General features: G+C 49.6%; 1 protein-coding gene across 1 annotated transcript in view; it reads right to left on the bottom strand.

The window, feature by feature from the left end:
* The window catches only part of TOP1 (DNA topoisomerase I), a 66,653-nt gene extending 59,997 nt beyond the window's left edge, over positions 1-6,656 (bottom strand). The window contains exons 1-2 of the mRNA XM_082292560.1: positions 6,514-6,656; positions 5,993-6,017 (exon numbers count right to left, since the gene is read on the bottom strand). Coding sequence (XP_082148686.1) covers positions 5,993-6,017; positions 6,514-6,546 — 58 coding nt within the window. The 5' untranslated portion in view covers positions 6,547-6,656. The remainder of the gene's footprint in view (positions 1-5,992; positions 6,018-6,513) is intronic.
* Between the last annotated feature and the right edge of the window lie 20,247 nt (positions 6,657-26,903).

Below are 26,903 nucleotides of genomic sequence, written 5' to 3'. Positions count from 1 at the left end.
AACAGCTCAGAACAGAGAGTCCTGCAGGGAGAAGGTACAGGCAGATCTGTCATATGCTCTGTCAAAAGGGACAGTCCCAGGACAGCAAGGTGGTAAACATTAATTTCTACATTGAAAATCCTCTCTCAGATTTGGAAAGCTAAGACACAGACCTTCAAAAACCCAGGCAGAAGCAGAACATGTAACACTAAACAGATTTTGCTCCCATGTTTTGGAGTGTGAGGTTTTCTATAAAATGTGGAGCACTATTTATAAAACTGGCAGCCACAAAACCAATTCAATTTAATAAGGCAATAAATATTTGTGAATGACTACATGTCCTACAAGGATAGGAGAAACCGTATCAGCACAACCAACTCAAGCAGACTTGAAAGAGAAACTGTCCCATCTTGAAAAGCCACAGGAAAAAAAAAAATCTGCACTGATTTCCTAGGTTAAATTGTATTTCTCTTAAATAGTCACTGTGATATTAAACCCCATCCTTGCAGTCCCGTAACAAAAAAGCAGATACACTGTCAGTGCTCCACTGATTTTAGCAGAACTACAGCAATTTACAACACTAGGAAGAATCTGACCTGGAGCCTCCCTCTAACAGGGCAGTGGCTTGTGCTACTTCAGCAGGTATTACTTCAACAGGAATCCAGTGAAATCATTAACAGAGGAATTTGAGTCAATGAGATGTTAAGTACTTGCTATAATTACATATTATTGCAGTTTCTGCTGACAGTGCAACTCAGGAGGTTGGAATTCAATGAACTATCTAACGAATATCTGAAGTCACAGTTGTAAATGAAATTAGATCTGATTTGTGCTTGATCACATTTATGAGCTGTGTGTCTAATTTACACGAAGCCATGTAAAAAAAGGCACACTTTTACACTGGTCCCCTGGTTCAAAATTTTTCACGTTTTACAAAGTAAACAAAGAAGCCCTGATAACACATTAATAACAGAGAGTGCTTAACACTGGAATAAAAGGAAAAACATTTTAAGAAAACCTGCTAAGAGGAAGAAACACACGGACCATTAACCCCTGAAACACATCTTCCAGCACATTTAAGTAATTCTGCTGAGTTTTAACAAAAACACAAGTTGGCTGCAGCTCCCAGACATGCATTCAACTCCCCACTCCCACCAGACACCCATTAAGTTTTAACCTAAATGCTGAATGTGTCAGAACAATTAACACAACAGAGCTCAAGGTCTCTCTAGCAAAACCCTTCAGAGGCTTCTGCTGGGGAAAATAGATGCAACCAACTTATGTAGCCCATGATAGTGAAGAGCAGCTTACCAACAGCATGTTTATTTACATTTCTGAGAAGTGTCATGAATGATCAATTTACTTCAGAGTACTCTCACCTATGACAATCTGAAGATTCCCACAGTGAAGCTACACTGTTATATCCTAACAAGCCCTGAGAGAGATTGCTGTGAACATATTGAAAATCAGTGCAAGAACAAAATTAAGAAATTTTGCAGGGATTGGCGTCTTATGTAAAATACTTCTGAAATAAAAAACTAAGTGGTTGCAGACTTAAAACTACCCGAGCATTGTTCTGAGGCTGTGGGCAGCACTTCCCACAATGCAGGCTCACCACCAGCACTGCAGTCTGAAGCAAAGGCAGGGAGAGATGCAAGGAAAGAACAAGCTACATTCTTCTGGATTCTCCTCTCCATGTATCACAGGAAAGGCAGAGGAAATTTTCAGCAGAGGTATCAATCTGCACCTAAACACCATTAACTACCTTTTGTACTTTGGATCCCTTGCCAAACATTTGACATTTAAAGCATTCATGAGACGTGCTCCCAGGGAACTTAAAAGAGAGCTTCTGCCTGACATGTCACACACACAAACAGACCACAGGCAGTGCCTTCACACTTCCTAAATCCATGCAGTTTGTTTAGCACAGTGGGTCTAACAGCAGTGCTAAGGTACACACAGCCCTATGCCAGAAGTGGCCCTGCTCTCCTTCAAAAAAACTCTCACCCATCCAGAAGGCGCCAGGAAAGGCAGCAGCAAGGAAGCACAAATCTGGTCTCCAACAGACTGTTTCACAACCACTGAGAAATCCTAAAGATCTCTGCTATGTTGCTCTACAGTTTGTTAGCATTTAAATCACCCACACCTCTTATTGCACAGCTCTGTCATACATGAAACATGAACTTAATGCAAAACACAAAACATGCTGAAATTCCTTAACTTGTAAGGCATTTGGTTCAGCACTCCTGTTATTTAATTTGAATTTCCCTCTTGCTCATTCCTTCATGGTGCCAGCCTGATAAATACACAGATTCCCCATGAGCGCTTGGGCCAACAAAGGAACACAACAGGCCAACAGGCCACAGGAACCTGCCAGTTCCTGATAAGATGCTGCAGCAGTAAGGGCTTCAGTTTTCTTCCCCCCAAAAAACACTCACTGTTAAAGCAAGCCCCTCCTTCAAACATGTTTGAATTCCAGAAGCCACCTCTGTGACGCTGGACAAATTCACACTTGACTCCTCTTAATGCACTGTAATGGTTACTCCAGTGATACTTGACCTCAAATTGCATCTTAACATTACTGGCCAAATCAACTGGAGGCAAAAAGCACTGCTTGGGGTGATGTCCTCAGTCTCCACACTGAGCAGTTCTGGATTTTACACAAGTTCGGATCACAGGCTGCTGAACAGCCAAGGCACTAACAGCAGTTAGCGGAATTTAGTAGCTTTGGAATGCAATTTGATTATTCTGCAAACAAAAGTAATTTTTATCTTCTGCACTCTGCAAACACAATGGGAGAGCTGAAAGTCAAGATAAATTGCTTTTAGTCTCAACATTTATCCTCAGTAGTAAGAGGTTGTTACATCCAACCTGAGTAACAAAGCTCTTAAAGGCAAAACTCAATAGAATCCAAACTGTGGAGGTGGGGACATTTTCAGCATCCAAGCTGTAGTTGGAAACAACAGTTTTAGGCTCCATTTCCCTTCTGAATGCTGAAGACTGCAAGGATGTTACTTGCAGAAAAGGCTTGCTGTTTCAGCACAGTACCGCTCTCAGCATGGTCTGCAAACAGGCACTGCTAGGACTGAACATGGAAAATTCTTTGCAATGCATACGGATACTAAAAATACAGCTAAGGTGAAAAAAATACCCACTACAGCCAAAAAGGAGGAAGAACCTGGATATTGAGATGGAATGCAATTACTCAAGTTGGAATTTGCCCAGGACACTCTTGCTTAGAGTGAGCTGGCTATTTAATGACAAGAAATAGCCAGGAACACATATTTACTGCTGGCACCCTCTCTCATACCCAACACTACCCTGCTATCAATGAAACGGGTGTGTAACCAGATCCAGGCTCCCAGCTACAACCAGGCTGCACCGTGGTGACCTGCAATGGGCAGATCCACCCAACCTATTGCAGCTGCAACAACTTGTGTGACCACAACCCGAGGTAGTGTGTCCACTGACCCAGATAGGAACATTAATAACAACAGGAAGCTTCGAAGTGCTTAAGCTGCCCTATTACTGATACACTAGTCAAAAGTCACCCAAAACATTCTTTATTAACAAAAATGTTTACTGCTGCTACACTCAACACTTAGAATGAGTCAGTACCAGCCCCCAGAAAACTTCCCTTCCCCCAAATGTGAAGTACAGGAGGCCTAAAAGGAGAGTTTGGCTCTACTGTTTAGCACTGCCTGACAATAATCAAAGAACAAACCAATTCTACATATCTGGGGGGAAAAAACCCAGCACTTGAGATTCCTACCACCTACTCCTAATCTTTGCCACTAAATAGCATCAAAACAAGAAAATAAGAGCAAGAACATCAGTGTTCTGCCTGAACAAGAACCGCTGTTCTTGGATTTGCGCGTGAAAATTCCTGACACACGAGTGCAAAGAACTCCTGTGCAGAGGAAACAAGACTCAGAGCAAGCAGAGGTGACAGGTTTTCAGGGAGATCAGGGGTGGTCACAAGGTCAGAGCAGGCAGTGTCTATTCAGCATTATTCCCTTAGCAAGACTAACAGGGTTACACATACCTTCCAGTGCTGAAAAGGGTTTTGGGGTTTAGGGGCCTCTGATCAGCAACAATGATGTTACACGACTGCCATAAATAATTACAATAGGAGGGAAAGGGTGCTGATACCTACACTGGTATGGATTTGTTGGGTGCACCCAATTTACCAGGAATTCAGTTTTTCCATCAAGGTGTCTTACTTTGAATTTCTGTATTGAATTCCTCCAACACATGGCAGAAATAAAAACCACAGGGGTTTTAAGAGCTGTATGACTAGAACTCTAAGAAGGATAAAACAGCACATGATTGCAATCGAGGAGAAAAACCCCTCTAAAAGGTTCACTGGAAGCTGGAGTGAAAAGGTCAAATATACATCATTTCCGCTATGTACAACAGTATACTAAGTAATTAAAGCTTACCAGGGAGTGTTTTTCCCTAAATAAAGATGATCCTTAGATGAAGCAAGTATTTTACAGCATAAGAAGGCTACAAGCATTCCTATATAAGCTTACATTTAAATTGCTTCAAGAGTTACACTCGTACTTCTTGGAAATCCATGGCACCCTTTTTTCCCAATAAGAATTATTCATAGAGCCCTACTATAAATTCAGAATGGAAATAAAGAGTTCAAAGCCTGCATATTTGATACTGTCTGCTCCTGCTGCACACACACGATCACATTCCAATGAACTGACAGAAAGAAAGGTGCTCAAAAGCGTAGATCTGTAAATATTTACACACAATAGCCTTACAAAGCAACCAGGCACGTGGACATCATCCAGAAAAGCATTCTAAAAATCAGTGTAACTATAAGTCAAGCAGATATTTTCAACCACCTTTTTTGTCCTCTACCACCTCGGCAATCAGAGGACAGCTCAGAGCTCCTCACACATCCCAAACAGTGACAGTAATACACACACACAAAGGTTGGTTGTATGTCCTCAACTCCCCTTCACCCTACTTAAGCCCTTCAGTGTGACACCTACCAAATGGGGCAGGCTTGCAATTAGCTTGCTTCCTACGAAAATGAATAAATTATCAGAAAAAGTTAGGAGTCATCAGACTGATTAGAAAAGATAATATTGTATGTCTGTATGTATATAGGAATATAAACATAGACAGATAAGCGTATATATTCATATATAAATATATACATATATAAAAAACTACATATAAATGTATGTATATATATATTAAACTACAGGACTCCTGTAAATGTTTCTGAACAAAATGAAGTTAGCTTGCAAAGTCCCTGAAGTGATGCTGTCTACCTTTCTGGAATTGTCTACGCTGTGGTCTGTTGGGTTTTTTTAAAGTAGGTTTGTATTTTAATTCAAAAAAAACCCACCCAACAAGGTAAAGTCACATCATTTAAACAGCAAGGAAGAAAATAAGACTGATCTTAAAATGGATGCAGCAGCTTCTTTTAAAGAGCAACATGTTGCAATCACCTTTCATTTTAGGGGAAGGGAGGGATTCCCTCAATGGAACAGAGACGGGGAGCAGTGGGGGGAGGGAGCCTGCGATTAAAAAAAAAAAAAAAAAGGGCGACTTGGGATTTTTAAATTTTTTTTTTTTTAGCTAAAAACTTTGCTTTCCGCTCGGTTACAAGGGGCTGGTGCCGGGGATGGCGGCCCGGTGCCTCTGCAGAGGCGGCTCGGCGGCAGCTCGGGGAGGAGGAGAAGGAGAGAAAAGCCACAGAGAGAGAGAGAAAAAGAAAATGGCGCAGAGACTAAGTCCCGACCGTCGACAAGGCGACTTTCCAGGGAGGAATCGGGGCCCAAAGGCGACCCCGGCAGAGCCGCTGCGCTCGGATCGCGGGCCTGCGGTGCCCCTACTCGGGGCGGCGGGGGTCAGGGGGGACCGATCCCGGCGGGAAAGGGGCGCTTTTGGCAGCTCGATGGGAACAATGGGGCCGGTGAGCGCGGAGCCGGGACTTAGTCTCTGGGACGCCATGTCTGTGCGAGGGGCGCGCCGGGGCCGCACTCACCGTTCGCTCGGAAATCCGCCTCGATCTGCGGGGAGAGCACACAGGGACACACCGTCAGCACGCCCGGGCCCGCGGCGCTCTGGGGGACCCCCACCCCCGCCCACACCCTCATTTTTAGGGGAATTAAATACCAAATGGGAAAAGCCCAGCGCGATGCGGAAGGTGATGGGAGAGCGGGTGAAGCGCCTCCAGGCCCCCACACAGCTCATGGGGAGACCCTCCCCCAGCCCCCCAGTGGGGAGCGAGCCGGGGGAGCGCGGTAGCCGCCCCCTCCCCTTCTCCGCCCAGCCAGGGGGTCACACGCGGGTCCCCGCTCCCACCACCCCCCATGCCGCCGCGGGGGGACACCCGGGCTGACAGGGCTCTGTCCAGACGCGCGGGGGCGGCCGCAGGGCACGGTCCCCTCGCTGGGATTACGGGGGGTGGCGAGACGGCCAGCCCGGGGCCGGCACGGGGGGATGCGAGTACCGCGGCGGGGGTCCCCCGGGAGCGCGCCCCGCGGGCGGGCACGGGGCGCTCACCTGGGAATCGTTGTGCAGCTGGTCCCCGCTCATGCCGGAGGCGCGGGCGGCCGGGCGGAGCGGGAGGAGCGGCGGGCAGAGGAGCGCCGGGCGGAGCGGGACGCGGGGAGCGCAGCGCGGTTGTGTAACAGACTAAGTCCCGGTTTCGGCACTCTGCGCAGGCGCGGCGCCTTTTAAAGCGGCGGGGGAGCGGGCTGACGGGCAGGGGGTGGGACGCGGCCGCGCGCGTATTTGCATGCGAGCCACGCCCCCGGAGCCGGCATGATTTGCATGTGGGCCACGCCCCGCCGGCGTGACCGCTCCGACCCGCCGCCCCCCCGCCATGCGCGACGCCAGCTCGCTGCTTTACATATCCGGTCCCGCCCCTTCCTCTCCCTCCTCCAATAGCGCGGCAAAACCCGGCCCTCATTTGCATGCGAGGCCCCGCCCCTTCCCCGCGGCTGCCGGGCCCGGTGCATTGTGTAAGAACCCGTACCGCTCCGTGCGAGCAGTGCGCATGCGCCACGTCCCCGCCCCGCCGCCGATATTTGCATACAAGCCCCGCCCCTCGCCGTAGGCCCCGCCCCCGGGCCGCATGGCGGTGAGGGCGGCTTTGGCGGAGGTGCTTCCGCGGCCTCCCCGCGACAACCCCGCAGTGACACCCCGCACCCCGCCCGGCCTCGCAGCCCCTGGGCGGGACGGGCTCGGGGGCCCTCGGGGCTTCCCGTGAAGTCCCACCGCGCCAGACCCCTCCACAGGCACCAGCTCCTGGGCAATGTGAGCATTTCCAAGTGAGAGGAGGCGAGCGGGGGTGTGCACACCCGTCCCACAGACCCCTCGTTATCAGTCTCTGTTATCTGTGTGGCTGACCCCTTGCTATCAATCTCTGTACGCCACCGCACCAGGCTGGAGTGCGGAGGCCCCCGGAACCACGGGGAGATGATAAGGGTGATGCTAAGGGGGGATGCAGATCAGGCAGGTTTGGGCTCACTTGACTCGTTTCAGTCAAGGACAGCACTGGTGCATTGCATACGAGAGCATTAAAAAGGGATCAGCCCGCAAGGTTTTTCTTCTGGCATAAGCAGGCTCTTTAATTTCTTTCTCCTACAAGGAAATGGAGGGTAAAAAGGGGGCCAAAGCTTTATTTTCTTCTAGCAGTTGTGATAATGAAGCATGTGCCTGCCTAGAAAAACACCCCTCCTTCCCCAATCCAAACCTGAAGACATTTATTTCTGTTCCGCAGCAGCTCTTATAAACGGGTTTTCTTGTCGGTGTACTAAATGGCAGGTTTAGTATGCATGGCTGGTACGTGTCTCACAGGACTGCCTCCAGTCTTCTTGGAGCTTCCATCCTCTGCTGCAACACAGACTGTACCTTTCCTCAGCTTCTTTACACAACCAGAGCTTTGATTTGACACTAAAATAACCTGGCGCTGCCAGGCTATCTGAAGAGATACATCAAAATGTAAGCAGTGACAGCAGCCACCTATTTGCACTGCATATTTATATCCTGCAAAGGGAAAACTCTGTCACTTTCTTACCGTCTTCAGAAGAGGATCTGAGGACTTCCTTTTTTTACCGAGAGCAGGCAAATATTTCTGGCTCTGGAGCTGTTTATTATGCAAACTGCTTTAGTCACTGTTAGATTTTTAAATACAAACATAATGAAAGGGCTGTTTCAGACACCGGGAAGAGGTGTATGTCCCTGGCTCACAAGAATGAGGTGAAAGCAGGCTTTGCTCTGGGTTTGAGCCCCTCCTTACTGCCATCCAGGGCTGCAGGGCTGTGTCTTTTGGGACAGCCTGGAAGCGGGCTGGCACCTCCCGCTTCCAACATTAGCAATTCCTAAAAGCTGCTTCTTTGAAGCAGCAATTTCGCTTTGAATCTCACATCTTTGTCTCCCCGAGAAGCCCTGCTCAGGTGGCTGTGCCTGCCACAAGAAAGGGACCTGCCACCACCTCTCCAGCACGCTGCAGCTGCAGCCAGCCCTGCGCAGGGGTAAGCAGCACGGCCCCTTCCAGCAGCTGCCACCTTCACAGGCGTTTGCAAGCGCGTCTGGTTGCAAAGCAGAGCCCCCGAAACCGGCACACGAGAGGCTCAGCGCTGTGCTGCCTGCAGGAGACAGCCAGATGGGAGAGCCCCGAAGGAACAGGGAGCTTCCCAGTTTGGTACCTCAGGTCCTGACAACGACCACTCCCATGGCAGCAGTGCCAGAGCCATTAGTGACAAGCAAAACCTTGTGCTCCGCTGTCAAACACTGCTCATGCCATGGAGGAAACCTGCAGCTGAGACAGCCGTGCTGGAGCCAGAGTGAGCTGTCTCTCCCAGGAATTGGTTCCCATCTGCTACACGGAGTCTCCTCCTCTGGAGCCATTCGAAACCCACCTGGACACAATCCTGTGCAATCTGCTGTAGGTGAGCCTGCTTTAGCAGTGGGCTGGACTAGGTGTTCTCCGGAGCTGCCTCCTAAACCCAGCTATTCTGTGTGATCCCTTTTATCCCCAGTCTTCCATAGGGTTATCCTGGAGCCTGCAGGGAGCCCCTGCTCTGCTGTTAGAACACAAGAGGCAGGGAAATATACAGCTTGTTCAAAACACATTAAACTGTAACACCTGTTTGGCCCCAGCTGTTGCAATGAGCTGTATGATAAAAAACCTTCTGATCTCCAAACCTATAACCTGCAGCACCAGTGTCCAGGAGGCTGAACCTCCCTCATCCCCTTCCATGCTGGCATTCCTTGGGACACGGGAGGCTCTCCCAAAAAAGAGGAAAGCTTGTACAGGACACACCGCTGTACAACCCAGGAAAGTGGTATGGCCCCAAGCCTGCCGGAGTTAGAGAAGCATTTGGACAATGTTCTCAAGCACATGGGATTCTTGGGGTTGTCCGGCGCAGGAGCTGGACGCGGTGATCCTTGTGGGTCCCTTCCAGCTCGGGAGATTCTGTGATTCTCACCAGCCCTTTCCACGGTGGAGGCTGGAAGTGAAGGGGTTAACATGCTTGGACCTGCTTCCCTGGCGAGGCTGTGCACACCCCATCAAGATAAATGGGGAAAGTTCACACCTCTGAGTGCTGTAGTCTCTCTCCAGGGCTCCCTGGGACCAGTACATCACCATCGGGTTAATGTAGCCTAGGTGATTGCCTGCAAAAAGAAACAGCTGGAAACTATGTGTTTAAATTAAATCATAAATCATCCAGGATATAAAACCAGTAGAAAAGCCTCCAGTTCTTGATCCTCGTGAATTGTGAGATTTGATTTATCTGGTGCACTCGGGGCTTCATGCTCTCCTCAGGGTGCATGTTTTGGGAGAAAGGGGTGGGTGCTGTTTTCCTGGCCAGCTTTGCAGTCCTGTGTCGGGATAGGATCCTACACCTTGCTCCAGCCTGAGTCCCCACTCTTGTGCACGGACCAACGCGCGAAAAGAAACCTCGACATCCAAACCCCTAAACCCTCCACGGCCCTCTTCCCAAGCCTTGCTTTTAGCCTCAAGTGAAGCCATCTACATTGTGTTCCTTCAGTTAATTGTCCTTTATATTTAACTTGATTATATGGTGCATTTCAAGTTTGAAAGCAAAACAGAATTGGTAATTAAATACGCTCATATCTTGGTATTTTTGATTACAAGATCAAAAGTTCAGGCCTTAGAGCTTGTTTCGGAGTGCAGAAGGAAGAGCACAACATTGCCAACTCATTCAATTTTATTAGCAGTCCCACAGATCCAAGTTCACTTGTTTAGTTTTCCTTTATATAATTTTGTAAAAATCTTTACTTTTGTCAGAGGCAGCAGTCAGTTTCTAGTATTTATGTTTTAGGAGAAAAAACAACCACAAAACCCCTCCATCTGAATATGAAACAAGTGCATTCTGCTCGTGAAGATGTAACAAAGAACCAGTTACAAAACGTATTTAAACCCCGAAATCTAATTTTTAAAAGCCTCTAATGATCTTTTTAGTCTCAGCTCATTTGTAAGAGCTATGGTTTGGATATTTCTATCACTAGCCTACATTTTTTTCACAGCCAGAGACCTGCCTGATGTGCAGGATTCCCAGCTGGTGTCATCCTGTAAACCTGCTGTCCCTAGAACCAACTGACACTGGTACAAAATAGGAACAGTCAGATACACGACTCCCCACTCATTTTTCATTAGCATGACCTGCTCAAAATACTCATACCTATTATGTACTGTCGGATACATTGAAACTAAATTATCTCAGTGCTCTGAAACAATCCACTTTAATAAACTGCAGCAATTATTCACAGTTTTATATGTAAGACAAGGGAGCAAATTAAGCAGAACCAGCAGATACGATTGTAAGTGGGAGCTTTCAAAGGTCAGTCTTAATTACTGAGTTTCACCTGGGATGGGAGAAGCTTGCAGAAGTCCTGGGAAATTACGAGTTAGAAAACAATAGCTGATATCACTTGAACTTCATTATATCCTCATTTGCCTTGCTTCAGGGAGCCAGCAGTGGTAGAGAGGTTGGTGTAATGGAAAGGAGAACATTCAGATTATAATCTAAAGAGCACGTACCTGGATTTTCCGCTGCCAGTCCCGAGCACATACACACGCAGATCTGCTGCGATGGTCTGTGGCTGCTGCATGGCCAGCGTGAAACACCACATGCAGCCGGACCCATATATCCCTCTGTGCCTCATTGCCTTCCTGCTCCTAGTGAATAAAAGTGCCTCTCCCTTGAGAAAACAATGAGAAACACATAAACAACACCTTGCTTCAGCCTGGCCTCCCGATTTTACTGTGCAGAGCAGTCAGTGCCCGGTATTTGGAGATTACCCCACCCCGGGGCTCCCGGCAGCAGAGCGTGGGCGCTTTGGGAGCCCCACAGCACGTGAGAAAAGCCACCCTTGCATAACGTGGCAGGCGTGGGAGGCAATAGGATGGCTCTTTTAGAGCATTCATATGTTGCAAACACAGCTGAGATAAGGAGCCATTTCATATAATCTGTGTCCCTGGAATGAATTTCTCATGAATTTAGGCTAGCTGGTTTCACTTTTACCACCCGCAGTTGATTTCAGTGGCTGTTTCTCACAATATGACATAATTCTGTGATACAGATTCCTGACATTGCAAGGAAAAGGTCCAAGCATTTCTATTCACATCAGAACTGCTATTAAAAAATACCCAGAGTTAAATTTGGTGCCCACAGTTAATAAATGGCTCTCCTTCGCAGTACAATGAGATAATATTTCCCCTGTCTCTAGTGTTTTCCATCCAAAGGAAAGAAGAATCCCCATTTTGGGAAAGAAACTGCTCACTTGGAGCATTTCCATTTCTGGAGTTGCACCACGTGGAGAATGCTGGGCCCAACTCCAGGAGATCCGAGCAGCCCAAACCCATCCAAAATCCACAGGAGCTCTGATACTCGTCACTCCAAGTGCCAGGCCAGACGTATCCCGGAGACTGGCCCTGCTGAAGTCGGGAGCGCTTTAGAAAAGGAGCTTTTAAAGACTTTGCTCAAGTCAGTGGCAAGCACTGAAAATTCAGCAGAGGCTCTTGGCACAGCTTCCCTGTGACGTGCCAGTGTGCCATCCCCCTCCTGTCCCGTGCCAAAAACCGGCTTTTAGCTGGAGGGCTTTGAGACAGCCTAAACTCAGCCTAGCCTGGAAAACTCAGTGGAAGAGAGCCCCCAAAATGTGGGGAACTGACCTTAAGCTGGCTTGCCCTGCAGGCTGGAGACGAGTCTGGCCAAACGTGGGTGCATTCCGACTTGAAAGGTCGAATGAGGTGTGAATTGCTCACACCTTAGTCAGGAGGTGACATGTGGCCCCATTAATGGCTTTATTAGCTTTGGTGGCCCCATGCAATTGGGCGGCGCTTCCCAGCGGGAAGGAGAGTCCTGTGGTCGTAGGACTTCAAGGGCTGCTCGATTCCTGCCCTGCCGCAGCTTTTTCTTGGTGTCTGTGCTCACTGAACTGCTGCTTTCACGCGGCGGGGATGGCCCCAGGAGTGCTGTGCCCTCCTTGGTGCACCCGGCTGTCTGGGGGATCCCATCCTGCATCCCTTCCAGCACAGTCCTTGGACAGCCATAAAGGCACTGGCAGCTCTTCCCGAGTGCCTCGGCTCTCTTCTGCAGCTCTTCCCGGGCTCTGGATAGACATGGTCCCCTCTTGGCACAAAAAGGAAATAAACCAGAAGGTCTTTTGCGAGTTGACACTTGGTAAAGGTGAGAGAGAGACCAGCCCTGCTTTTGGGGCTGCAAATCCCCTACTCTAAGGAGGGTCTGCTCTAGGTTACCCAGTTTTTAGGCTCCTCTGTGCTTCAACTCATCATCTGGCAGATGAGGCTCATAGTTCCTCCCTGCCAGTGTGAGTGACAGGGTGAGAAATGCAGGTGTGGGATCCTCTGTTGATTATATGAGAGCGATCCAAAGGAGTGGGGACATTTCCAGGTCTGAGCTAATCAGCCTGATTAATATTGCCATTACTGAGCAGATGTAGCTCAAGGTGGGGTCTGTTAAGGACCATCCTCTCCCTGGACGTGGATTAGCTCTTAGCACCCCCTCCCAGGCCATCAAACTGCGCCTGGGTCCAGCCTGGGTGCAAATCTTTGGCTTAATATCAGGATGCAGCGAGCCATTGGCAGAGGCAAGAGTGGAACCTGTCAGGGCTGATCATTGAGGGCAGGATTGCCATGGCTCACCCCACAGAGCAAACCCAGGAGCCAGCAGCACCTGCACCCCTGGGTGCTAACCATGAATGCTGTGTCACAGCTGGATGCAGTGTCCACAGGCAGTGTCACAACAGGCTGGAGAGGTTTGGGAGGGATGCTTGTGTCTAAGCCTGGTGCTGCCCTGCTGTCAGGCTAAGGCTGCTGACTCTGCAACTCCTATGATCAAATTTGTACAGCTGATAGCTCTGTTTAAAAATGGCCATATCGCTGGTTTGAAATGTACTTTTCATGGTTTTTGCTGGAACACAAATCTTTCCTAAAATAACTTGCAGTGTTAGTATTGTAACAGAGCTACAAAAGCCAAAGTGTGAGCCCTTGATCAGGAAATCCACCAAAACCTCAAGTGGAAATAACTACTTTAATGTAATTTTGTCAAGGAGGAAGTAATGACTATACTTCATAAGGAAACAATAATCAATCTCAAAAAATGAATAAAAATAATGATGGAACTGATTTTTAAAATAATGAGGTTTTTGGCATGCCTTTTTTCCTTTATTTTTAAAGGAGGCTTATTATCTTCGTTGGAATTTAGATTTTTAAACTCTCGAAACCCTTCTAGAACATTAAGAAACATTTCCATGTCCTACAGAGCTCTTGATAAAATGTGAGATGAATATAGTCAAGGGCAATGATTTCATACCTCCTTTCAAAAATCCCTATCCTAGAAATAATGAGACTAGATTTAAAATAACAAATGTAACTTTCTGTTTAAATTCTTCACGCTAATGTCTTGAAGGTGCTTTATTATCATTTATTAAGATGTGGTGGAATAGAAACATAGACCTGATCTGCTCAATATAGCTGCACCGATTTAACACAGCAGCAAATCAGTTCAATTAGATCAGTGATTAGACCTTATGTGAGCACTCCTCCATGCTAAGGGAAGCTTACACTGCTGGTGAGTTACATCTTTGGGTCAGAGAAACAAACTGCTTGCTTAATAATAACAACAACAACAACAGTAATGATAACAACAACAACAGTAATAATAATGACAACAACAACATTTTTCCTTTAACACAGGTTTTTCTTCTTGATGAAGCCTGAGAAAGGGGCAGGTAAGTTGTGAGGAGGGAAGTTGTAGTCACCACCTGTGCTAGGATATAGATGGGATAAACTTCTTATGGTGGTGACCTCTAAACCTTGTTCAACATGTTCACGTCTGGTTGGGCAAGATGGAGCAAGGCAAAACACACAAACCATAACTAGCAAAAGGATTGTCCAGCAGATTGTCCAGTAGTCTTGGGTCTGTACCATCTATGTCTGAATCAACATTTGTGTCAGTAGAGAGAGAGAGATAAACAGGCAGAAATCATCACTGCTTTAGAGAGCTCTGGTGCTGTGGAGACAGCACAGAGATGTGGATAACCAGCTATCTAAAATGATATTTAACCTAATCTAAGGCCTCTGTCCGAGGCTGATGAGGATGCTTATCTTTTGCTACTGTTCCCAGAACAACAGGAGCTCTGTGCAAGCAGCCCCTGGTGTCTGCTGAAAAGGGGGTAGAGCTGGTCTGGGCACACACACGGGCAGCTGGCAGCAGGATCAGCCCTTCTCAAGACAGGGAGCTTTTCTTAGTGTGTCTGAGAGTTTCTTGCATGCAGCCCCAAGACCTCTTGGCAGCAGGCTGTGACACAGAGAGCAGATGACTTCCTAAGGCTTTTATCAGGGTTGTGCACCTCTGAATTCATCATGGAGATATGTGAGTATTAGCTCTAGGTAATAAAGTAAGGGCGTGCAGATGCAGTTATAAGGAGAGGCTTAGCCAGTCCTAATTTGAAATATAGGCTTAAATATCCTTCTGTAGGGTTGGTATAAGTGGTGTGTTTGTAGGAGAGCAGCCTGGTGGCAAAGCAAAGCGTAGCTCGTATCACAGCCCAGCCACGTGCATGTGAAGAAGCCTTAAAAAATAAATAAAAGTAACAAGGAGCCCATGGGAAAGTGTCACTTCAGAGCCTGGAGCTGGAGTGGGAAGACAGCAATAGTGGTTTTGTCCAGCTCTTGGTCTCCCTGAGTTCCTGCGGCCGTGGACTGGGGTTCATATTTCCCTCCAGGGACACGGGAGAGGCTCCACCAGCCCATTGCAGCTGCTGCAGCCAGGCTCTGTGCCTCCAAGGGGAGCAGCCAGCAGGGAGATCATGGGTGAGACAGGAGATGCAAGAAAGGTTTTGGAGAGGATGGAGATGCAACTGCTGTATGCTTGCCAGACAGGTGGGACCAGCTCCTTCCTTCTCCTCCAAGCTGAGCCTCAGCTCTGGTTGCTGCCACTCTCCTTTCCTCTTCCAAGACCTCCCAGATGCAGCAGAAGGAAGAGAATTGGAGATGGGGCTGTACAGCCATGAAATGCCACAGAGCAGCAATTTCCATTCATTCTGCCCATGAAGACCACAGCCCCTGCAGTGCTGGGAACTGGTTTTTGATGATCATATTTGGAACAATCAAGATGCAGGAGAAATAAATGCAAATACACTGGGCCAGCTGCTGGCACAATGCTGAGCCAAAGCCACTCTGAAAGCAGCAAGAAAGGTTTGTTATGGTTCACGGAGCTTCAGGAAGGGTCCCAAGCTAGACATACAGAGGGGAGGGGACACATAACACCAGAGCAGCTATTCACTTCCAATGCAGTCTGGAAGCACAGGGCAAAATCCTGGCCCCTGGGAAGCTGCAGGTGCTGAGCATTAACTACAGCAGAAAATGTCTGAGGTGTAAGAGAGCTCAGTGCCTGAGTGACTAGATCCTGATGAGCCCTGACCTGGCTCAGAGAGGTACTGGAAGGGTTTTCCCAGAAGTATGGGCAGAGCTCTTGGGCACACAAGGTGATGGGCAAGAGAACAAGCTGTCACTGTCAGGTTTTCTCGATGTGCCTCGAGCGTGTGATGCTGCCGAGGGCTTTGCCAGCTCCATGTCTTCGTTTTGCATGGAGCGTGTTGAAATGAGCCATCCTTCGTACGTGTTGTGTTAGCTGCTGGTAAAAGCACAAAGTGCTGAGCGTGGCAATGCAGGAGGGCTGCAGGCCAGCTGCTTGCATTGCCTGCCTGCCCGAGGTCCCAGTGTGGCAGTGGGGATGCCTCTCTTCCAGGAAAGCCCTCGGATGGCTGGAGTTTCCAGCCCGGTGTAGCAGAGGGAAGCAGCACCAACACAGCCTGTGCTGCTGTGCCAGGACGTGAGGACTCAGGAGCTGTTACCCGTGCAGTGGTGCCAGCTGGCAACCTGGCACAGGCAGCTCACGAGTTATAATCCAAAATAGTCCCCAACAAATGGGCATGGGGCCAGGCTGGGGCTGGAAGGGGGGCATGGCCCTGTGCCCTCCATGGGGTGTGGGCTGTGCACTCCAAAGCTCTGCCATCCCCATCCTGTGCTGCTCCTGATGTCAGCGAAATCCCGCTGTGCCTCCTCCCTGGAGTGAGACACCCCGGGCTGGCAGGGCCTGCTGTCACCAGAGCAGGGCACTCATTCATAAATCCAGCACTGGCTGGGATAGGGCTTAGGGGAGGAGCTGGGAATGGAGCAGGGAACAGGGACTGCTTTGTTGGGATGGAGCTGGCGTGGAGAGCATGTGTGCATGGATGGAGCTGGGGGAAGAGGATCGATGGCTTTGTGGTTGAAAGCTCATGGTCAGCTGCTGCTTACTCTGCTCATGGCATGGCTCAGCCCATCTGTGGCACCCAGCAGCACCCTGAGCCCCTGCCTCAGGTCAGCACTCCCCAGCCTCTGCCCTATTCCTCCCACAGCAGGCCTGGCAGAAGGGCTCGCAGCAGGGAATGGTGTTGAGAAAACCCCCTTATGCCAGCACACAGCACAAGCCACAGAGACTGCAGGCTCTTCTGGCTGCCCGCTTGCTTGAGGTTGCTCCTCAGGGCCTCAGTTTCCCCAGCTGCAAAAGGGAAGGGGTGATGCTAGCTCCTTGAAGTGCTTCAGAGAGAAAATCCTGCAGGAAAAGCTGGCAAGGACAGCAGCTGCCATCAGCATGGCTGGCCCTGGGGGAGGGTGAGGACGGATGCTGAGCAAGGTGAGAGGGTCCCAGCTGGTACAGAGAGGCAGCCCTGAGCTTGGCAGCAGCTTGTGGGTGTTTATGGGGGCTGGGCAGACAGTGGGGCAAATGCTGCCAGTGCCCGCAGCCATCAGCCAGTGCCCACAGTGCCTTCAAGGATCTAATCCACATCACACACAGTGCTGTGACACCTGCAAGGTGTGAGTGGAGTAACTCGGCCTATACAGCTCCTGGGTGCAGCACCTGGCCCAGATATTCCAGCACCATCCCCTTCCCCACTGCCATGGGCCAGATAACTGTCACTGCATCCCAGATGGACTCCAGGATCTTCCCGAACCCCACCACACCACCAGGACTCATTGTACTCTGCCTCACCCTGCTCTGCTCACACCTCTCCAGCAGCCCTGCAGTTACTCCTGATTTACACCTCATCTGGCCTAATTTTTTTTTTCCTTTGTACCAAATTGCTGGCGTGTCTGAGATCCAGTTCTTTTCATGACCGTTATAAAAACTAATAAACTTCAGCCCAGCCTCTGGAAGCCCAATTGCTGTGTTTGTGCATCTGTATGGTTACCAGGGCAGGAAGAACTAGAGCTGTCAGCACATCCAGGCCCATACAGACACCCTTGGGGCAGTCAGACATGGTCATAGTGCTTAAGACTGTGTGCTGCAACTGCTTGATAGGTAACTTAAATGTAATGAAGTTGATCAGCACCAACCCAAATTGCTGTGAGCAAGAGGACAGAGGGGAAGGGCTCTGGGAAGGGTTTTCTGCTTCAGCCAGAGAAGAATTACTGCTGGCCCCTGAGCATGAATCCACATCTGTGGGTGAGAAGGTGCTTTTGCCCTTTCTGTTCAGTCTATTCCTGTTTCATGTACCAGTGTCAGTGTGACTGTCCCATCACACCCCTGTCCTTAGGCAGGGATGGGGACATGGTCCTGGGAACAGCTGGTGGTCACAGCCACCAACAAAGGCAGGAGATGCCCCAAATACAAGTGCAGCAGGTTGGAAATCTCCTCAGCCCTCAGTTCTGTGACCTTTGGGGCCTCCAGTCTGCGATTAGCATGGGCTTTGTGCTGCAAGGGGCTTTGCTGGGTCCTAGTGCTGCTGCCCAGTGGAGGCCCCTGAGCCCTGAGCCTGGCTGTCTCCCCTGCCATGGGGCAAGTGCTGCCCTTCCATCGGTGCTGGAGCAGCTTCTTCTTGCTGTGGTTGGCACCATGAGCTGGCTCAGCCACGAGTGATGTGCACTCACAGGTGCTGCCCTCCATCCTCCAACCACCCACGCAGATCCCATGGTGGCACTACACACTAGAAAGTGAATTTTCAGGGCAACATCTTGAAACGGGCAGCTCAGATTTGTTTCCACATTACTGTGCACAGCTTCCTCTCTTGAATTGGGGTAGGGGGCTATAGGAGGGGGCAGTGGCTCTGGAGAGTAGAAATCTTGAGGTTTTATGACGCTAGTGAGGCTGTCTGTCCTCATAGCCCCAACTGCCCTGATCATCTGTCCCTGCTTCATGCCGAGGTAAATGATAGGAAAAGTCACAGGACAAGGGAGAGTCTGGAGGACTGTGTGGATGGGCTGTGGGTGGGGCACAAGGCTGAGCTGCATCGAATTCTCTCCCCTGATGCTTTAACTCCTTTTCTGCTGGTCTCTGCTGCATCCTTCTGTGGCAGGGTTGCAGGTCTGATCTGCCCTGTTAGCGGCTCCATCAGCAGCCTCCAGCCTTGGGAACCAGGAATAAGGAGCAACAGCAAATCATTAGCGTGTCTCAGGTCTCCCCTGATAATTAAAGAGCCCTGCAGATGAGCAGGTTTGTGTTGTCCCATGTGTGCCTGCTGAAATCTTCCACTACTTGCCAGCAGAGGAGCCTGTGTTATCAGTGCTTGCAGCTGACAGCACCTGCTTGGATTTTCATGTTTTCAGACTGGTCGTTTTTAGAATTCAAAAGTTGCAGCCCATTTAATTTTTTTACGTTTCATTCATCTTGGGGCTGAAAATAGCCTGTGCAGTTTCAGATCCTTTTTTTGTTCTTCTTCGTTTTTTAAATAATTGGTTTCATTCTCAGACAATCTCTTCGCTGCAAAAAAAATAATAAATGTGTCTTCAGATTAAGAGATTTGCCTTGATTTAAAAGCTGCTGGTAGAATGGCCCAAAGAAGTGCCACCTCCATGTGCTCTGTGACCATAAATCCTGCCTGTGCTCCTTGGCTGCCAGGTTCTCCCACATGTAGCCAAACTGATCCTGAGTGATCAATACCTAAAGGCTTATTTTAGCAATTCAGAAATGGATTAGTGATTGTGCTTCTGAATTTCCAGAAAACTCACCACAGGACCAGGGAGCGGGGCTGTGCACATGGGGGGGTTCCTCATGCACAGGGTGAAGGCAGCCCTGTGGCTCTGGGCTCACACCAAACCAAGCCACTGCACCCCAGTCCCCCTTCCTCTTCCCAAGACACACACAAACAGCTCAAAGTATCGAACTACAAATGAAAACTGAGTGGTAGTGTGATTTCAGATTAAAATGCACACACCCGTGTGCATTTGTGCAAAGGCCACAAAACACGGCAGCAAACAGCCAGCGCTGTGATGTCTTGAAAGGGAAGGAAAAGGAAAGGAAGGCAGCTGTGTCTGCTAATGCAGGAAGAATGAAGGGATGCCGTCGGATATTGGAGGTGAACAGCAACTGTTAAGACCGACTGAAATCCAAATTGCAAGAAATTTTTCTTGCTGGGCTCTCTCCACAAGAATTTCCCATCCTGGAGCTGGAGTGCATTATGCCTGGAAAGCCAAAGTCCCCTGGTCCCCAGCCAGGTTCAGGGGCTCACTGCAGGGCTCTGCTGACTCTCACGGTGCTGGGTTAGTTATTAGTCACACCATATAGAGCTGCTGTCACCCTTCACTTTGCATGCCTGAGATGGGATTAACATCTGGCAAGTGCCACAACCAGACTGTCTGGTCAGCCCCAGCTCCTCACCCTGCTCCTCAGCTTGTGGCTGAGTCCTTGTCCACTTGGGCTGGGGGAATGAAAATAAGCAGAGACTCGCAGCTTTGCTGCCAGTCAGGCAGAGGAGAAGGCTTCAAGCCTTCATTTGGATTTGGTTACAGCAGCAACAAAGTTATAACAGGAACTGATATTTTTATTCTTTTCATTTGCATTTGAAATGTCACTCTCGGGACTTCACTATTATTGTTACTGCAAATGTGTGCCTTGATTTTTCCAGTCCTGAACTGTACTGCACACATGGATACTGGGACTGATCTCCTGCCCTGCTGAGACCAGCCATCCAAATTTCACTGCCAGGAAGAAACTAATTGGAGAGGGAGGCAAGCAGAAATGAAATGGGATGGGAGAGAAGCAGACACTCTTCACCCAAGGAGCATGTTATAGATCTGCTTCTGCACTCCTGTCCACTTTGGCAAACTGATAAAATCAGCTTGGCAACAATAAAGTTCCTCCTGAGTGTTGTGATTTGTGATTAATTCCTACATAGCCCAGAGCAGAAGTTTCTATTTTAAAGATATTCTTGTTGCTAGTAATTTTGGAGTGACACCCCTGGGAGGGCTGCAATGGCTGGGACCCTCTCTCTTTAGGTGCTTTACAAACATGGGACAGGAGCTGTATTGCTGTTGTACCCCAGAGGAGCTGAATGTGGGGCTAAATCCTGTTTTTTTCCAGGAGACCTCACCAGACCCCCTGCACCCAAAACCCTTATTGCAGCAGCAAGGGAGTCTCATGTGAGCAATGCGTGTGGCCAGAGTAGGTGCAGTTGTTCTTGCACATGAAAGGAGTCTGAGTCCTGGAAATGAACCCTTGGATTTTTTCCCAGCGCAATGTGCTTGTAGGAGAATAACAAACAGAAGATCACAGGGGGCTTTATCAGGTCATGCACCATCTGGTCTCTCATTCTTGGCTCCAGCAAGACTGAAGGGCTTGTCTCAGCCCACCATCACTCCTGGAAATGGTTAGCATATGTGAGGGCTCTTGGCAGTCCCTGGTGCTGGCCAGGGACAACAGGGCTTTGGGAGGAAATTGAGGTGAGCTGGCCTCCTCTGACCCTCCTGGTTACACCAGAAATATTTGGGTGCTCAGACCACGCTCAGCTCACCAAACTGAGCTGGAGTCCTTTTCACTGTCCCAGGTGATGCTGTGATGTGGAGGACTTGTGTTGGTGAGGCAGCAAGAAGATGAGAACCCGTTGTGCCGCACAGTTGTGACCACCAGACCAGGAGCTGCTCTCTCCACTCTTCTTGCCCAGGCCTTGCCGAGTGCCATTGCTCTGCATCCAGCTGGCAATGCCTGGTATCATCTGTGTCACCCTGCCAGCAGGGTTGTCCTCTCCTGGGCAAACCTACTTGGCTCCCACAGGCTTTGGTGCTGCCAGAACTCTCTCAGCTGTGCTGTGACAAGAAACAGAGACCTGCTGCTGGAAGGGGCTGGGATCTGCAGTGGTGCTTTTATTTCAGATGTTCACATTCTTTCCTCCTAGAAAACACTCCAGTTCTTCCTCCTCAGCAGGGAAAAAAAAAAAAAAAAGGCTGCAGGAAAGGATCTGGAACATGCTAATAACTGCACCCGCCTCTCGGGGCACATATCAATCTTCCCACGACGTTCCCATGGAGATGACCCAATCCTCCTTCTCCTCCAGAGCTCTTTAACCTGCTACACAGGCAGGGAAAGTTTGTTAAAACCAAATCTCCGAAAATCCAGCAGAAGTTCTTTTGGGAAGGGAGATGTAGGGACTTGAGGTGCAACACCCTCTGCTTCATACCCCAGAGGAGCAAAGCAGTGCCCAGCAGGGAGTTCAGCCCCTTGGAAGGAAGGGAAAGATCAAAGCAGGGGGAACAGCCGTCGGGTGCCTGAGGTGACCCAAGGAAGTCACGGGGTGACCCACACCCATGTTTACCCCAGCATGACGTTGCTGTCTGCCCGGCTGCTTCCCTGCAGGCTCTGCAGTGAAAGGGAATGATCCTGGAGGGCCTGCTACTCCAGCCTTGGGAGAAAACATCATGCAAAAGTCATGGCTACATCTGCTGAGGGGCTGATAACTAGCTACCAACCCTGCTCATGGCCAGAATAGGCCATGTGCTAGCTCATAAGCCTACATGAGAGGAATGAGAGAAAAATATAGCTCTTGGACCATTAGTCAATGAATTCCTCACTTTTTCAAATCACCTTGGAAACTTTGGGGAAGAAAAAAGGCTTGGACTACACTAGCATAGACTCCCAGTGATCACAATGTGCAGCTGGAGTTGCAGTGTAAGAGAACTCTCTTTTTTAAACATGACTGGCTGGCCTATTGCTTCCCAGGTTCTGATGGATGCACCCTGTCACTGATAAAAGTTTTAGGAAGAACCTCTAAACCCACGGAAACTGCAGTTCTTACTCAACCCAGGGACCCTGAGAGCCACTAGAGAAATGGACCAAATTCCTGGATGAGCCAGGTCAGATTTGAGCAATCACAGTGACAAATTTAATGATCATATCCTGCATCAAGGCAGAACCTGTCAGTGCCAATGTGACAATGCCATGGAGATAATACAGCCACAGGTACCCAAATGAACTCTGGAGCACTTTCCTAGTACAGCTGGGTGAGGGGCTGGACAGGGAGCAGAGGCGAGTGGAGACACCATGGAAAGGGCTCTTTGGGTCTATCTGTGAGACCTGACATCTCCAAGGGCTTTCCCATGGGAGCCTCTTCCCACACATTTTGTGCACTGTCCCCCTGCTTTGATCTTTGCCTCCTCCCCTAAATCTGGCTGGTGACTGCCATAACTTCCCTGCACAGGCCGAAACCCTCCTGGGTTAAAAAAGAAAAGGATACAAAAATACCCTCTCTATCACCCCAGGCCCCTGACAACACCATCATTCTCCTTAAGTGTGTGCTAAATATGCTATATAAAAATAAAATGTATCTTTTCTGATGACACAGAATCCTAGTCTTAAAATGTAATATATGAGGGAGGCAGAAATCGCCAATAGCCAGCATTGCTTCTGCTAACTCATGAGAAAAAGACTTTGTTCTGAAATCTTGCCTATGGCATTATTGGCAGTGATTATTCTTATGAAAACCTCACCAAGTTTACCCAAAGTCCTTTGCAGACTGGAGTCACCATTTCATCCCTGGAGTCACCATTTCACAGAGGGCACTGCCAACTTCCCCACAGTGTTTGGTAAACTGGGGTTTGGGCCACAAGTGGACCGAGTTGGGCTGATGCTGTTTCCCCTTTCCTCCAGCAGAGATTGGACGGGACTCCAAGTTTTACTCCAAACCCACCTGAAGTTCAGCTGTTGGGATCAAAAGCCAGCATGGACACAGGAACATTTAGCAGGATTTTTTTCACACGCTTCTCCCCCCACCCCAGCAAAGTGCTGAGTGCTAAGAGAGAGTGAGATTTAGCTTTAAGAATAATGAGTTTCCATCACATAAGAAGATACTTGCAGAATTTAATGAATCAGATATTGAAATCTCATAGGAGGGGCTCTGAATGCCTGACACTTGCTTTTTCCTTTGAACACCATCACTCTAGGATCTGCTCAAACCATCCCTGCTCTGTTCCCGCATTAAGCAAATCTGCCACCCCCTGTAGCCATGAGCCCCTTCATTACAGGTGTAATATAATACAGAGCTGGGATGTGCTGGATGGGTGTCATTATGCAGTGGGTCACAGCAGAGGCTATCACCCTTGGTGCCAGGACACTCCTGTGCCACAGGCATCGCCACAAGGCAGGTTCCACCCTTCCCTGGGCCACGCTGAAAACCAGAAACAGGGAGAACCAGACAGAGAGCAAGAGGGAAGCCATGCCGTGGCCAGGACTCTCCACCTGCCGGTCTCTCTGCTGGCCGAGGAGGGATACGGGAGAAGTCCTCGAGCAGACGGAGAGAGCCCCGGCAGCACTGCCTTGTGGGGAAAGCAGGAGTGAGAGCTCCGAGCTCCATCGTGTGGCACGGACTGTGCTGGCGTGTGCTCTGTACACAGCGCTGTGCTTCCCACTGCTGCACATCCCACACCGCTAGCGGCACATCTCCCACCGCCGCACATCTCCCATTGCTGCACACCCCTCACCGCTGCACATCTCCCACACTGCTGCACATCTCCCACCGCTGCACATCTCCCACCGCCGCACATCTCCCACCGCTGCACATCTCCCACACTGCTGCACATCCCACACCGCTGCACATCTCCCACACTGCTGCACATCTCCCACCGCTGCACATCTCCCACACTGCTGCACATCTCCCACTGCTGCACATCCCTCACCGCTGCACACCCCCTCCACTGCACATCCCACTGCTGAGGGACTGCGTGCACAAAGCTGCTGTATGGGCTGCAGGCTACCACACAGGCTGAACTGTGCCCTGCTATAGGGGCTGCAATGACCAGCAGCGATGTTTTTTGACATCCTGTCACCAGCACACATACACCCGTCCACACAGTAGTGCCAGGCACCAGGGGAGTGCTTGCCCCACCTTTAACCATGGGAAGCTCTGTACAAGAGTGGAACAAATCCACACACAGAGAAAAGGCCAGTTCTTTGGCTTCTCGTGGGCATGGCTGCTCTCTGCCACCACCACTGCTGGCTCGTGTGCCTGGTCACTTCCATTGCCGTAAATCAGACCTGAGCAAAATGCTCTGATGAGTTTTACAGAAAAAGAAACTAAAGCCTTTGTAAGCCTCTGCAAGAGGGGCAATGTTCCCACGTTATGGCCTCTGTCTCCTTTCCTGGGGTGCTTTGGCCACCCTCTCTCTGCAGCCTCACTGCCTTGTGCTCCGGCTCAGGCGGTTCCTTCGTTTTAAGCAAAAAGTTTCATTCCAATATTGCCCTTCACTAGGATTTGGTTAGGTGCTGGTGATAGGCCAAGAATATCTTACAGTGCACAGTTCTGGAGTTAAACCTTGGTGCACAAACCAAATTATCTCTCCTTAATAGAGTATTAACAGAGAAAAGAGAAGGGAGGTTTTGGTTTGTTACCTGATGCTAGAAAAGAGCCCCAAATTGAGAGCGAACCTGAGGCACAACAGCACCTCCTGATCCTGAGCCTCTTGGGTGTGTCAGAGACCATGGAACATCCCAGACGCCTGTGTGCATCTGAGGGTGTGCACAGCAACTCTATCTCTGCCTCAGTTTCCCCACAGGACAGCGAGGAGCCCCATGTTGCCTTGCAGCTGGCGATGCTTTGGTACCCAGCGGTGGGAGACCCAAGCGTGAGGTTCAGTGTAGTGAAACTTCTTCCTCTGGAATCGAGATTTATGGCTCATCTCCGGGATGCTGCGGGGAAGGAGAGCAGGATGCGGCTGCAGGCTCCCAGAAGATGGCACTCGTGGTCTGCAGATCGAGCCGCACTCTCTTGAAGATGGCTACGGCGAGGGAACCCATAAATAGCCCCGAACAGGCTGTCAGGAGGCCTGATTTAAGCACCAGAAATAGTGAAACTGTGGAGGTTTCTCAAAAATTAATTTTTCTAAAATGGGAGAAAGATGAAGCCAAGCCATTTTTTACCTGCTTCCCTTGCAAGCCTCTTCCCACGAGGAAATAAAATTTAACTCCTTTGCGGCTGCCCCAGCAGCGTCCAGGTGGCCTTTGGTGCTGGATCCCGCCTGTCCTGTCACTGCATGTGGTGGCTGTCACACTGCTGGGGCACCCACACCTTCCCCTCCCCACTGCTGCCTACGGGGCAGAGCTGCCTGAAGCTGCAGCCACGGGATGGGGCAGGCAGCAAAGTTTGCATCCCTTGTTGTCATTGGGATATTAGGAAAAAAATTCTACACTGGAAGGATGGTCAGCGTTGGAACAGGCTGCCCAGGAAGGTGGAGGAATCGCTGTCCTTGGAAGTGTTCCAAAAGGGTGTGGATGTGGTGCCTGGGGACATGGGTTAGTGATGGGCTTGGCAGTGCTGGGTTAATGCCTCGACTCGATGATCTTAGAGGTCTTTTCCAACCTTAATGATTCACTGATCAGGGCAGGGCTAATTTAGGAAGGAAGAGGTGATTACCATCCCCCTCCCTTTCAATTTTAGATCTGCAGGTCCTTAGTCTCGTTTACACATCAGCTCTAGAGACACACTTTAGCTTTAAGTTTAAGCATAAATACTGGGCTCCTGTTATTCCTCACGGTGACAGCCTGGGCACGGATTTACTGAGAAGTGTACAGGGTGATCTCCCTCCTTGCACACAACAGGAAGCACCTACCCCAAAACTCCCAGGATTTCTTTAGCTCCTGCTCTGTTACATTCAGACTTTTTTCTCCTGGGATCTCCCTTGAATCCTACAGAGCTGAGCCCTTGGGTGGGAATGGATTAACTTGGTTCTGAACAGTCATGTCCTGAAAGTGTCCCTGAGGACCAGATGTGCCTGTAAACAGGCAAAGGTGGCTCATCCTAAACCCTGCAAGCCCTGTCAGGGCAGGGGAGGTGGGCAGCCGCAAGGACAGATGACCTGCAGCCTGGTTGCAAGGCAGCTCCATGCCAAAAGGCAGAACAAGCATTGCATTGCATTTCCCACTGCTCCAGGCCTTGAGGATGGTGATGGGTTTGAGGTGCCAAGCCCCTCACAGGGCACAGATGTGCTCAAGCCGCTGGGACAGGCTGTTACAATGCATGAGTTGAGGTACAGGCTTGTGGGGATGCCTGGAGCCTCTAGTGTAGGAGGGATGATGTGGATTAAACACCAAGAGGGAAAGAGCTGTTCCAAGGATCAGAGCAGAAAAATTTGACCTCTCCCTCTTAAA

The sequence above is a fragment of the Coloeus monedula genome, assembly GCF_965178545.1.
Source record: "Coloeus monedula genome assembly, chromosome: 17".
In the NCBI taxonomy this organism is placed as follows: Eukaryota; Metazoa; Chordata; class Aves; order Passeriformes; family Corvidae; genus Coloeus; species Coloeus monedula.
The sequence above is the reverse complement of the archived record's forward strand: the minus strand, read 5'-3'. Positions and strand labels throughout refer to the sequence as shown.